General features: G+C 43.3%; 1 protein-coding gene across 3 annotated transcripts; it reads right to left on the bottom strand.

Annotated features, from left to right (window-relative positions):
- Positions 1–1,934: 1,934 nt before the first annotated feature.
- LOC118112235 (ETS-related transcription factor Elf-2) lies at positions 1,935–10,055 on the bottom strand. 3 transcript variants are annotated; one of them, XM_035161385.2, is made up of 9 exons: positions 9,689–10,055; positions 8,417–8,500; positions 7,211–7,490; positions 5,920–6,027; positions 5,237–5,353; positions 4,941–5,024; positions 4,127–4,319; positions 3,782–4,030; positions 1,935–3,139 (listed from the first exon to the last, which is right to left on the bottom strand). In XM_035161385.2, exons 2-9 carry the CDS (start codon positions 8,489–8,491, stop codon positions 2,557–2,559), a joined length of 1,689 nt encoding a protein of 562 aa, XP_035017276.1. In that variant the 5' UTR covers positions 8,492–8,500; positions 9,689–10,055; the 3' UTR covers positions 1,935–2,556. The 3 variants fall into 3 exon arrangements, with proteins under 3 accessions (XP_035017276.1, XP_035017275.1, XP_035017277.1); XM_035161384.2 differs by having other exon boundaries at positions 9,752–10,055; XM_035161386.2 differs by having other exon boundaries at positions 5,237–5,350; positions 9,752–10,055.
- Positions 10,056–12,899: the final 2,844 nt, after the last annotated feature.

The following is a 12,899-nucleotide window of genomic DNA, read 5'->3' as shown; positions in this document are numbered from 1 at the left end:
CGTAGTCCACGATCACCATCCATCACATCCACCAACATCAGGTGAACTGACAGTCTGAGGGCAGGTAGCACGAGTCCTGCTCTGAGCTGAATCTCTGTGAATGATATGATACAAATGTCTGTAATCCTAAAGACAAACATTTGCTAATAGTTCAGCAAGTTTGTTCCAAACAGGACGTCTCCTGTAACTGAAATATTCAATGCTCAATTCAAACTCCTCAGTATGATGAATAAATGTCATCTCACTGACTTTGACATGATTTCTGTTTTGAGTTTTTCTGAAACAGTTTATCTCCTGAGAGTTTTTACTCAGAATGAAACCAAAACCAGTGAGTAGCAGTTCTGTGTAGATGGGAGAGGTCAGAGGTTAAACTGGTTGGAGCTGGTCAGAAATACTATGGTAACTCAGATTACCACTCTTTACACCTGGGCTTTTCTGCTCACCAGAGTTGTGCATTTCAGAACGCAACCTGAAGGTAGACCACCCCGGCTGCCTCCCGTTAGTCCACCGGCCCAGTTACCTCAGGGCACCACTGTGTGTATACACTGTCTGACATGGTCTGACAATTCATCTAACCCCAATCTGCATGTCTGAGGACTATGGGAGGGAGCTGGAGTACCCGGATAAACAGACCGGGGGAGAACACGCAAACCCCTCACAGAAAGACCCCCGGCTGAGCCAGGATTCAAACTATGATCCAGTGCTAACCCCTGTACAGCTATAATACAGCATGGTATACAGTCACATTAACTTACATTTTGTCCTTCCTGGCTGTACTTTGTCCAGCCTCTCTTAACAACATGCCATGATCGAAGACATTGATTATAATTGCTTAAATTTCATTTGAAACCTCTATTTTGTTCTCTTCCAGCTCCTCCATCACACATCCCCTTTGATTGGATTCCTGCAAACGTAAACGTGCATACGTACGCAAGTCATTTCTACCAGCTGTGAACAGATGTTTTTTCTTTTGTTTATTATAACCAAAAGAGATCTGGGTCTTTTTAGGAGATCTGTTTTATAAGAGAGTGTATAACAAAGTGTGCACCCACAGAATGCTGCATCCATGTTTCTATGTGTTACATGTTCTGTCATGGTGTTGAAGATCTTCATGGGTTTGTGTTGTCTTTTTGCAGGTTCAGTGTAGCTGAGCTTGGGGGCACAGCATGCAGTGAACTCACTGATGCTACTGTGACATTTCAACCTTTTTCATTGTGGAACATAACTTGTAAGTCCAAGTGTGTTTCCACTTCTAAACGGTACTCTCCCACATGTAGATCCACTGTCGATGTACAAGAAGCATCTTCAGATATTTTATTTTTTACGTTTTCTGTTCTGATTAGTGAAGGTAAATATTTGTGGTCCCTTCAGATTTTAGGGGCAGTGCTGAATACTCAGGATGTCAAATGACTGTTTGTCCACAAGTTTCTGCTTTTGCAGAGCTAAGCAATGTTAAGTTAAACAAGTAAACAGTAATAATCTCCCAGCACAGAGCTGGTCGACACACTGAGACTGGGGGTCTCACATAGACCCTGTTCAGACCTGGTATTAACATCCATCCCATCACCAGTGGACTGCTCTAAGTTCAAACAAATGTGTATATATATATATACTCAGACTGGCTAAAAACAACATCATGTGTTCTTTGTGAACAGATATGATGTGCGGTCTAATCCCAGTGGTCACTGGAAACACATAGGTTTAAACGGACAAGGTCAGAGCTTAACACTGATCTGAGGTCTCAGGACAGATGTTAATACCAGGCCTGAACAGGGCCATAGAAGTGACTTGAGACCGGCTCATTCCCAGCAGCACAGGGCCTCTGTGTGGACTGACCAGTGCAGGTTACTGTGTTCATACAACTGCAAAGTTTCTTTAAATAGACTTAAGAACATGTCACTTTTCAGATGGCTTAATAAAACAACTTCAGACAGTTACAATTATCATTTGTCTTCTTTTATAATACACATATTAAGTAAAATCTACTTCAATACATTGATAGTACAAGAAAAATAGTATATCATACTTCTAATGTGGAGCACACCATTAAGTTCTTCCATCTCCATGCAGACATCCTTTTTACTCTCTTTTGATGACCAGTAGAAAAAGATGCTGTACGTTGGGAGAAGGTGACAGTGCTGTGGAGTAACAGAACTCTGCAGACAAACAATTAGACTGAAAAAAGAGGAAAGAAAGAGATGAAGTCAAACTACGCCTGTACTGTTACATACCTGCTGAGTATCAAAAAAATGCTTTTTACATTTTTGTTTACAACAAAGTCTCATTGGGCTTTTATATTAGGTTTGATTACAAAAGGAGCTTTTCATGTACAATCTAAGGCTGCCCATGTCTTCTGAGCTCTGAACCACCTGTGTGAGTGTGTTTACAACAGTCCCTTTAATCCTTTGTGTGGCTTCAGTCTCCTTGGAAACCAACAATAGGCTGAAAGTCTGAGAGCCAATGAGAGAGCAGCTCTGCTCTGAGGCGGGGGAGGTGTGGGACGTGCCCTGCACCTCCACGGCAGCGTCCACAGTCATTTCCTGTACTACCACCCCCTCAGGATGACGGGGTCTTTCCTGATGCTGCTGGTGGGCTGCCGGAAGGGCGCGGCACCTCTACTACTATTACTTGTGATTGTGCTGCCTCAGGCTGACAGTCGGAGGGCTTCAGGGGCTGCGCGGGGATTTTCACCAGGGTGGGGTGAGACTGGCTCACCTGGAGCTGAGGCAATCGCTGAGCCACAGCCGCTGGTTTGGCCAGGATGAGCTGCGGTGCTGACCGGCCAGCGATTACCTGGATCGTAGGCGCAGTGCCGGCTGCAGGCTTAGTGGTGGCCTGCTGCGTCAGCTGTGTGGCCAGATGTTTGGCCTGGATGAGCTGCGTGAGCTGGCCTGTAGAATTGGCCTGCAAGAGCGAGGCGAGCTGGTTGGCCGGGATGGTGATGATGGTGATCTTCTCTCCTGCTTTGGAGCCGGATAGCATGGTGGGCAGAGCCTGGATCACCAGTTTGGGGGGAGTGCTGCCGGAGGTGTTCGCTACACTTACCGGGACTCCTGTGGTGGTGGTGAGAATGGACGAGGAGTTTAACGTCACCTGACCTAGAGAGTTGGTCATGACCAATGGCATGGCTCGGAAAGGTCTGCAGGAGGAGGCACAGGGCAGAGAAGAATACACCATATCAGTCATCAGTACATTTCTTATCAGTTAAATGACAAGATCAATAATCTCATGGCTGAACTTTAAACACAATCATGTTAGCCGTTTCCTTCTGAATATTTCAATCAATAAAATTGTATCTGTATAGCCCATATTCACAAATCAGTTTGTCTCATAGAGCTTAAGAAGGTGTGACATCCGCTGGCCTTAACCCTCAGCAAGGAAAGACTATGCAAAGTTAAGCTCAAAGTCTTTTGGATCTTGCTTCATATTTGCTATAGAGATATAAGAGTGTCCTCAGTCTTCGCATCGAATACAACAGCAAGTAAATTTCCAAGAAGTTTCAGGTTAAACCCAATACATCTGTACTGACAGGTTAATATTATTTGAATTTTTGATGGAGTATGGAGTAATTATTGTGATCTTCTAATGTAATTACAAGTAAAGGGTTGATACCTACACATGACGAACTGGGCTATATCATTTAATTAAATCACTTCTTGGCTGCTGAATTGTAGTTTGAGTAGTAGAAACTTAATAAACCAGTTTTACAGATCAACACTGAGCAAATCAGATTCAATATGTGGTTATGAACACATGTGAAAGCCAAATAGACTTCTCAGACCTTGTGGTGGCATTGCTGGGGATGACAGTGACGTAGGTCTGCTGAGTCGGGATGGCAGCAGTGGAGTTGGTGCCCAAGCTGGCAGGGCCCTGCTGGTGAGCCGGGTGCTGGGCCACGCCCTCGCTGTCTTCCAACTCCTCGCCCTCCTCCTCCTCGTCGATCACACGAATGTTCTTAGGCATGTCTTTGAACTGGTAGGCCAGACGCTGACCCTCCACCTTCGCCAGGATGCCACGCTGGTAGTAATACCTAAACACACACACGCACATCAAAGCTGAGTTATTACGAATGACAGGAGAGACAGCATTCAGCACTATGAGGCATTAGTGGAGAAGGAAGTGTGACCTCAGGGCTCGGCCCATGGTCTCGTAGTTCATGTCGGGCTTGTTCTTGTGTTTCCCCCAAAGTTTGGACACGGCCTTGGAGTCGACCAGCTTGAAGATGCCCTTCTCTCTCTGCATCCACTTAATGTAGCGGGGACAGGTGTTTTTATCCTGCAGCAGCTCCAGCAGGAACTCCCACAGATAGGTGGTGTTGCCTGGAGGACACAAAGCACAGCCGCATAAACTTCTGAAGCTCCACAACATATACTGTAGTTATTATCACTACATTGATGGTCAGGGGCAAACTGTAGAAAAAGACTCACACAGGCCAACTGCACCTTAAAGATGCTTTCAATGATTAGTAACAAGTGAATTAAAGGGAACAATGTTTCTCCTTGAGTTGGTTTTCAGGCCTGGTTACATCACACTATCACCAATAAAAGAGAAAATCAAGGTGTGAGCTGAACACAGGAACAGACTGTGAACGCACTGTAACAACCACAGGAGATATTTTCACTCACTCACGCTAACTTTCTCCCTCTCCCCCTCTGTCTCTCTCTCTCTCTATAGGCAGCAAAATATCATATAATAAGGTCTTCATCATAATTTTAGCTGTGCACGTTTCTGTGAGAGTCATGCAGTTCTTAGTAGGTAGGCACTTGCCGTCTCTGTATACCTCTCACTTTGAGTCTGTTGTGCATGACAGTGAACTGATGCACAACCCCATAAGCTGCCAGGACAACTCCATTGTATAACACAGACATCTCCTGGGAGAATTTAGACCAGCAGTCAGAATGCCGCAGGCTGTCAACTTCACACATAGAGCTGATACAAACCTTTGCCCTCCCTCTGTCTCTTCTTGATCCCCAAGTCAAAGGAGCCATTGGAGGCAGGCTGGTGTGACTTCGGCTTACGCCCACCTACATTCAACACAAACACAAACACACACACACACACAATTAACAGTGACCAACAAATGGGCATCCTCTATTTTATTTAACTATCCCACTGAGTTGTGTTCACTGTTTTGTTCATGTGGAGACATTGTCTAATGTCAGGTGTGAAGTGATAATCTCAGCGCTGAATACAACAACAGGTTTGAATGGGGCCTGTGTGTAGCAGGGATACTGACTTCCTCTCTTCTTCTTGGCAGCAGGTTCACAGTCAGGAGGGATCGGGAAGGACTCCTCCTCTATGGGCCCACACTCTGTTGACACCTCCACCACCGTCTCCATCATCACATCCTCTGCTGGGGTCAAACAACAGTCACACTATTACTTCTGATATGGACATTGTATGTGGGGTTATTATTATTATTATTATTAAGATGGCTGAAAAGCCAGGAGTCCTGTAAATACTGATGTAGAATTGCTTCTGTTTGTGTGTATAAGAGAGATACCCATGACAGCAGATCCTCACATTAAATATCACCACAAGTCTCATGGTCATAAACTACTACCTCACAAGACACGGAATACTACTGGCTGAGATATTCTCCATAACAGATAGTTCTTTTCAGATTGCTTGTTCATATGCACACATGGATGTGTCCACAAATGTTATATTTCACACAGCCAATGAGACATATTTTATCTGTATGACATCTATTAACTGGATGAATTAGGACATTAGACAGTGTACAGTGATGAACCCTGATGTACTCAGCCTGATTCATATTAGAGGTGTCAGATAAAGCCTGGAACAGATGTGAATTTATTTACCTGTCAAATACTCATTCCAATAATATACATCAACAAAAAAACACAGCCACTCATTGCAGCTCAGACTCCTGTGTGTTACTGGCTGTGTGTTTACCTGTGTTGCGTTCACTGTGGAGTCCTCCAGGAGACTCCATGTGAAGAAGAGCTTCTGCTGCTTCAAACGTTTTGTCAAAACACACCATGTCATGACCTGACATCTCCACTGAGAATAGGAACACACAAACCTTTGTCAGCACACACAGTACACTCACTGAGGAGACAGTAAGACCAGACCTGAGACAACTAGTAAGAGAAATATACTGGTTCTGGTGTGAAAATGAGACAAACACAGACAGCAATGCGGTGCTGCAACCTCAGCTACTTTGAAATGTTAACTTCCTTGTTTTGGGTTTGTAGTGACAATGTGTTCCTCCCTTCCTGTTTCCTGTGATCTAGTCTAAAGGGTCAGACATAATTCCGGCCAGCAGGGGGCAGTCTACTGCTGTAATACACAACAACAGTAGTTGAAGTGCAAAGACAGAATTTCTCTGTGTGAAGCATTGCAAATGTAGACGAGTATGAAACAATACTAAGCTTGTGCAGATTTCAGACAGTCGTATGCAGTTTATTTTCAGACCTGGAGCTGAATTTAATATATAGCATTAAATATTATTATCATTATTTAATAGATACTAGAAAAACTAAAGCTAATGACACAAGACTTATACAAGACTTTAGACCTAACGACTTTTGGCAAAATGGGATTCAGCTAATGCTGTCATTGATTATTTATAGCAAAAAAATATATATGTGACAAGGCTATATGATGTGTTACAAATCGAAAAGTTCACTGTAAAGCTTTTTGTTAATTTGGATAGTATCTGCATTCTTAAATGGGCGAGTGGACATGACACAAACCCAAACAATATATAACAGACTCAAATACCACATGTGTTTAGCATCCTACACAAGAGACATGTCAGAAAGTGTGGTGATCACAAGGTTTGTATTTGAAATGGCTTTGCTGGATGCGTTACTAAAACAGAGAAAATGACTCAGTCTTATCAACTTGCTTCTCGTTGTGTTCACTCTGGACAATCAATAGATTCACTTCTAGCATTAGAATCTTATTAGAGGGAACACAAGCAGCCACGAACAGTTCTTACTGTTGCATTTCGACAGCGTTTGGGACTGGAAATAATAACTGGAGCTGGAGGGGAAATTAAATGTGTGTGAATGGAAGTGGAATTATTGAACAGAATTTGTAACATGGAGGTCTCTAGCTTTTGTAAAAAAAGTTAGAATACATCCCATTCCAACCACACAGAAGAACTTCAACAAATACCCATAAATCAACCCACTATTTAGAAGGCAAACTTCACATTACAAGAATTCCACCCGCTCACCAGTCTCAGCCACCTCAGTGACCACCTCCTGCTCATCAGCCACATCCTGCATCAAATAGGTTTCGTCGTCGTACACCAGGACCTGAGCTGAGTAGCACTCCTCCACCTGGGCACTGGGCACCTCCTCCACAATCACAGCTGGACAGCCCTCATCCTGCAGCACCATGCCCTCCTCCTCATCCACATCTTCCTCCACCTCCTCGCCACCCTCCACGATCACCGCCTCTACCTCCTGCTGAACCACCTCTTCCTCCTCCTCCTCAACTGGATGCTGCTCACACTGAACACAGTTTGGATAGAGACAAAAAAATATATGTTTTTAGTGATGTCAACATGTTGGCAGTTCTCAACAATAGTACACCTCACAGAAGTAATGAATAAACATCTTCTGGAGAAACTCTCCCAAGTAACTGAATTAATTATTCAAGGCCTTTATTTAATGCTCAGTTATAGCACTTTTTGCAGTTAATACAGCCTCAAATCTTGAGTATGACTCTTAAAACTTTAAAACCACTGGATTTGGGGATTTGTTTTTGCCATTCTTCTCTGCAGATGCTCTTGGGCTCTGTCAGTTTGGATGGGGACTGTCAATGAACAGTTATTTTCAGCTTTCTGCACAGATGTTTGATGTCAGGGCTCTGGCTGTGCCACTTGAGGACATTCCCATCTCTGTCTCTAACCTGCTCCTGCGTTTTCTCTGCTGTGATGTCAGGATAGTTGTCCCGTTGGAAGGAAGGTGAATCTTGGGCCCTGCCTGAGGTTTTCATTAAGGAATTCACTGTACTTTCCTTCAATATGCTTTTCCTTAACCCTGACCATTGCCCCTGTTCCTGCTGCTGAAAACCCCTTTAACAGTGAAGTACTGCCACCACCGTCCTTCACTGATGGGATGGTATTGAGCAGGTGATGAGCAGTACGTGGTTTCCTTCAGACGTATATTTAAATCTCAGGCCCTGTTCAGACTGGGTATTAACATCCATCCTGAGAGATTCGATCACAAGTGGACAGCTTTAAGTTTGGTATTGAAAATAGTAGGTAAACACAGGAATAAATAATCACATTACTTAAGGTTCCATCTAAATTGAGCACTAGAGCAATAGAGCTGCATTCACTGTACTGTTAACTTCTCCCCTTTCTCACTACCCTTTCTAACCTGGTGTAGTGCTTTTCTGCCTGCAGCTGTAAAGATGTATGGAATGGACTCACCTGCTGGGGTTCCTCTATGACGGTGACATACTCCACTATGTTCCCTCCACCGTCTGACACTACCACAGAAGTCATTACTCATTCCTACCAACAACAAAAAAAACAACACAGTGGGTCAGGATGGAGAAGGTAGCACGAACAACAAGAAATATTTACATTATGAGTAAATAAAAATAAAAAATCTCATTTATATACAAGTTTGAAGTGTGTTTATGTGTACAGAGCAGTGGTCATGTGAAAGTTCCAGGGGCGCCTGCTCTCCTCATGACCTAGTACAAGTAACGTTGTGGTCTTTCTAGTGACGACAGAACAACATGTTACAATCCAGTCAAAACAATATTATTTAACTTCAGGCGTATGCTAAATTCAACTAATAAGTGATCTAACAACAGACATTTATTCCCATCAATAATTGATTAAACTTGAATAATAATTGTGACTTTTATAATTATGGATAAATATGTTATGTTATATTCTCAGACTTGATGCCTACTAAGAATAAAGAAGTAAAGTGCTGGATTGTAAAGTGTGATGGGAATTCATGGCACACTAGCAGATATTCCTGAAATCTTCTCTTCTGTTGGCACAGTGTGGAGGGTGAAGACTGATGATAATAGATTCAACTAACAAATATAAGATCTGAAATATTGCTCGGATGTTTATATGTAAATTGGGGGCTGAGCGGTCTAGTGTACAGGATCGTTTAAACCTGGACACAAACTGAACGGCTGAAAGCAGCAGCCGGTCTGGGTTTAGGCTTATAGGACACAGGGGCTTCCTCTTGACAGTTCCTCCTCCACTGTAAACAACCAGCGCGGGACGCAGAGAGGAGAAGGCTTGGCTTAAGCCAGCTCGACTTAATTCAACGCTAACACAGTGAAAGTGAAAACATGACAGATTCTATAATGTCTAACCCGACTGGTTGGTTGGAGATGACAGGAGCTGACCTTTCTCCTCACACAGCCTAATGTTTACTTTCTCGCCTCGCTGAGACTCTCCTGCTAACTAGTTAGCTAATAATTCCGATATTTAGCTAAACGAAACCAACATAGCTAATATACAATGTACTTCAAGTACCGCCAGTTAATCAATAAAATACAAAACAAACACTGCCTACTTCTTTAACGGGGAGACACCCCACTACAACCAAATAACTCAGCGGCCGTCAATAGGGTTAGTTGTTGAGCTCGAATCGGTTAGCATAAAGCTAGCGAAAACACATTTTAAAGAAGGAGAAGACTGTGGCTGACCGGCCAGCAGAGCAAATCACACCTGTGTGTTGTGAGTCCGTGGGAGACTGTCGATATGTCCATACAACGAGTTTCCCTCGCTTACCTTGTTTTGCTTTTGGTAACGGGAAAGTAAGCTCCGCGGCTAGCACTAGCTGGGCCTGATGCTAGCTACCGTTGTCGAGGCCAGAGCGCGGACTTCGCTCGTGTAAACAGGCGCTTGCAGCTGCTCCGTCCGACGGGAATCACTTCAGAGACACCTGAAGACGTAACGCGTTCGCCTGGAGCCGGTGAGCGCCGCTGCAGACCTCCAGGTTGGGTTCACACCTGCTAGCTTCTTGCTATCCTGTAGCTTTCCGGCGCGCCGCCTCTTCTCTACAACCACAGGGTCAGAGCGCAGACGTTCGTGACGTCATGAGGACAAACCCCAGCAGAATCATCGTACGTGTGACATCATCACAACGAAGACGAGCAAAAGCGGGTGGACACAAATAATATTATCGTAAGTGACCGTTGAGATGGTTTATTGTTTAGTTTATGATCAGTTACTCCTGTAACCAGCAGGGAATTCAATAATGTGAGCAAAGCTGTTCCTTATGGTTTATCTCATCTAATCAAAAGTCATCTTCATCTTCAAGTACTGAGAACAGAATGATGATAAGTGGTATTGACGGAATCTGAACACTCAATGCAACAATAAACATATACCTAGTACAATTTATGAGAGAAGGGGAATAACTCCCAGAGGAGAAGCTTTTGGATACATATATTTAAAGGTACAAGAGGCGGTATACAGCATGGACAGGTCGCCAGCTTATCACAACAGACACAAGACAAAATCATGAAGCCCAAAATATCAAGTGTCACCGCTCCACTACCCGATTAACATAATTGTAAAGTTTCATGAAAAAATTGACATACTGATCATACCCCTGCGTTATACACTGCTCAAAAAAGAAAAGAGAACACTTATTCATCACAGTATAACACCAAGTCAATTTAACGTCTCGGACAGCAAACTCCATTTAGGAAGCGACCAATTTCACCTGCTTTGGTGCAAATTGAAAGTAACAACAAGTGGTTGTAGAGGTGACAGCAAGACAAACCCCAAAATGGGATTGGTTTGCAAGTGATTGCTACAGATCATTTCTCTCTCCTTATCCTTCCTGTTGGATTTTTCTTTAGTTTTGCATTTTGCTGATGCCATTTTTGTAATTGATAGCATGATAGCACCCAATCAGTTTGCACAGATAGTCCATCTCCTCCAGGATGGCCCATATATGCGTGCCATCGCAAGAATTTGAGTTGGCTGTGTGTCTCCCAGCAAAGTCTCAAGAGCATGGAGGAGATACCAGGAGACGGGCCATTACACGAGGAGTGCTAGACATGGATGTAGAAGGTCAACCTCCCCTCTGCAGGACTGGTATCTGCTCCTTTGTGCAAAGAGGAGCAGGAGGAGCAGAGTAGCCAGAGCCCTACAAAATGCCCTCCAGCAGGCTGTTTCTAAACAAACTGTCAGGTTCGCCACTGGTGCCCTGTTCTCTTCACAGATGAGAGCAGGTTCACACTGAGCACGTTATAGGCGTGTAAGAGTCAGGAAATGCCGTGGCAAACGTGCTGCTACCTGTAACATCTTCCAGCATGACCGGTTTGGCGGTGAGTCAGTGATGGTCTGGGGAGGCATATCCTTGGAGGGTCGCATAGACCTCCCTTTCATAGCCAACTGTACCTTGACTGCTGTTACGTACCGGGATGGAATCCTCAGAGCGATTGTCAGACCTTACGCTGCTGCAGTGGGCCCTGGGTTCCTCCTGGTGCAGGACAATGCCCGGCCTCATGTGGCCAGAGTGTGGAGGCAGTTCCTGCATTGATGCAATTGACTGACCCTCACGTTCCCCAGGCCTGAATCTGATTGAGAACTTCTTGGACGTTATGTATCGTGTATCCGGTGCCGCCAAGTACAACCACAGACTGTCCACGAGCTGATGCCCTGATCCAGGTCTGGGAGGAGATCCCCCTCAACACGAAATATTTTGTTCAATGATATCCTGTTTGTGAAGTGTTCCCTTAATCTTTTGGAGCAGTGAATTTTAAACTGACCTGCAGCATCTTGAATTGTATCCAATTCCTTTTTTGTGACTCATAGACTAAAAGGAAACACTAAAAACTGATTGTCTTCTGTCACTGTGCATTAAGCTGAACCTCTCCTGAACACGGCTCCTCCTTGTAAGATTATTAATAATCTTCAAGATTCATTTACTACTAGCTTTGGCCTTATCTATCAAATGGAGATAAAAATGAGATGTAACCAACCTTAGCTCTTCCAGAACTTTACTTCCTCCAGCCTTCATAAATCCAAGACATCACAGTCTCCTTCAGATCAATTGATGCTGAATGTCTGTTCTTCATTAGTTTCCACAGATAAGGATGTACAAATATGAGGTACCTTAACTATTTCCATTTTATCCTGCTTTATGTCTACTCCATTACTGTGCATACTGTGAAAAACAATACACTTTTTACTCCTTTACATTTATCTGACTGCTGAGTTATGATTACATAATAAATTATTGATTTGATAAATTATAATGAATGATTGATATTTAATGAAGAAAACATATGATGATCTTACAGACATTCAATGTACACATTAATGCATGATAAAGAGACAATGTATGATACTTAAATACATTTATCAAACACATGAGTACTTTACCTCATGCAACATTTTCAGTGCAGGACCTTTTCTGAAGATGTAGTGTTGTTATGTTGCAGCATTAACTTCTTGAGCAACTACTTAAGTGAAGTATCTAAAGACTTACTCCACCACTGCAGGAAAGAAGCCAATTCCCAAATGTATTTTCCAGTTCAGTTTAAACAGCACAAACTAAACTCAACTGATCTTTGTTTCCAACAGAAGTTTACATTTTTATCCTAAACCAGACAAGCACCCTGTTCATACCTGGTATTAACAAGTCCTGGGTGATCCAATCACAGGTGAGCAGCGCTAAGTACAGCTGCAAACACACGCAAGGACACATTCATATCTGATCAATATGTCAGGATGAAGCCTTTGTTTCTTCATTGCTTAAACAATTTTCATTGAGTTAGGGCCGAATTTTACAGGAAAATTATTTTATGTTACTTTATTTACTTTGGTCAACACATTTTTTTAACTCTGTTAAACCTGAAGTGCAGGACTTTTACATGGGGTCCATTTAAAGCTGATGAAGCCCATCAGTGACAGGTAAATC

This window comes from Hippoglossus stenolepis, chromosome 7 (assembly GCF_022539355.2).
Source record: "Hippoglossus stenolepis isolate QCI-W04-F060 chromosome 7, HSTE1.2, whole genome shotgun sequence".
Classification (NCBI taxonomy): Eukaryota; Metazoa; Chordata; class Actinopteri; order Pleuronectiformes; family Pleuronectidae; genus Hippoglossus; species Hippoglossus stenolepis.
The sequence above is the reverse complement of the archived record's forward strand: the minus strand, read 5'-3'. Positions and strand labels throughout refer to the sequence as shown.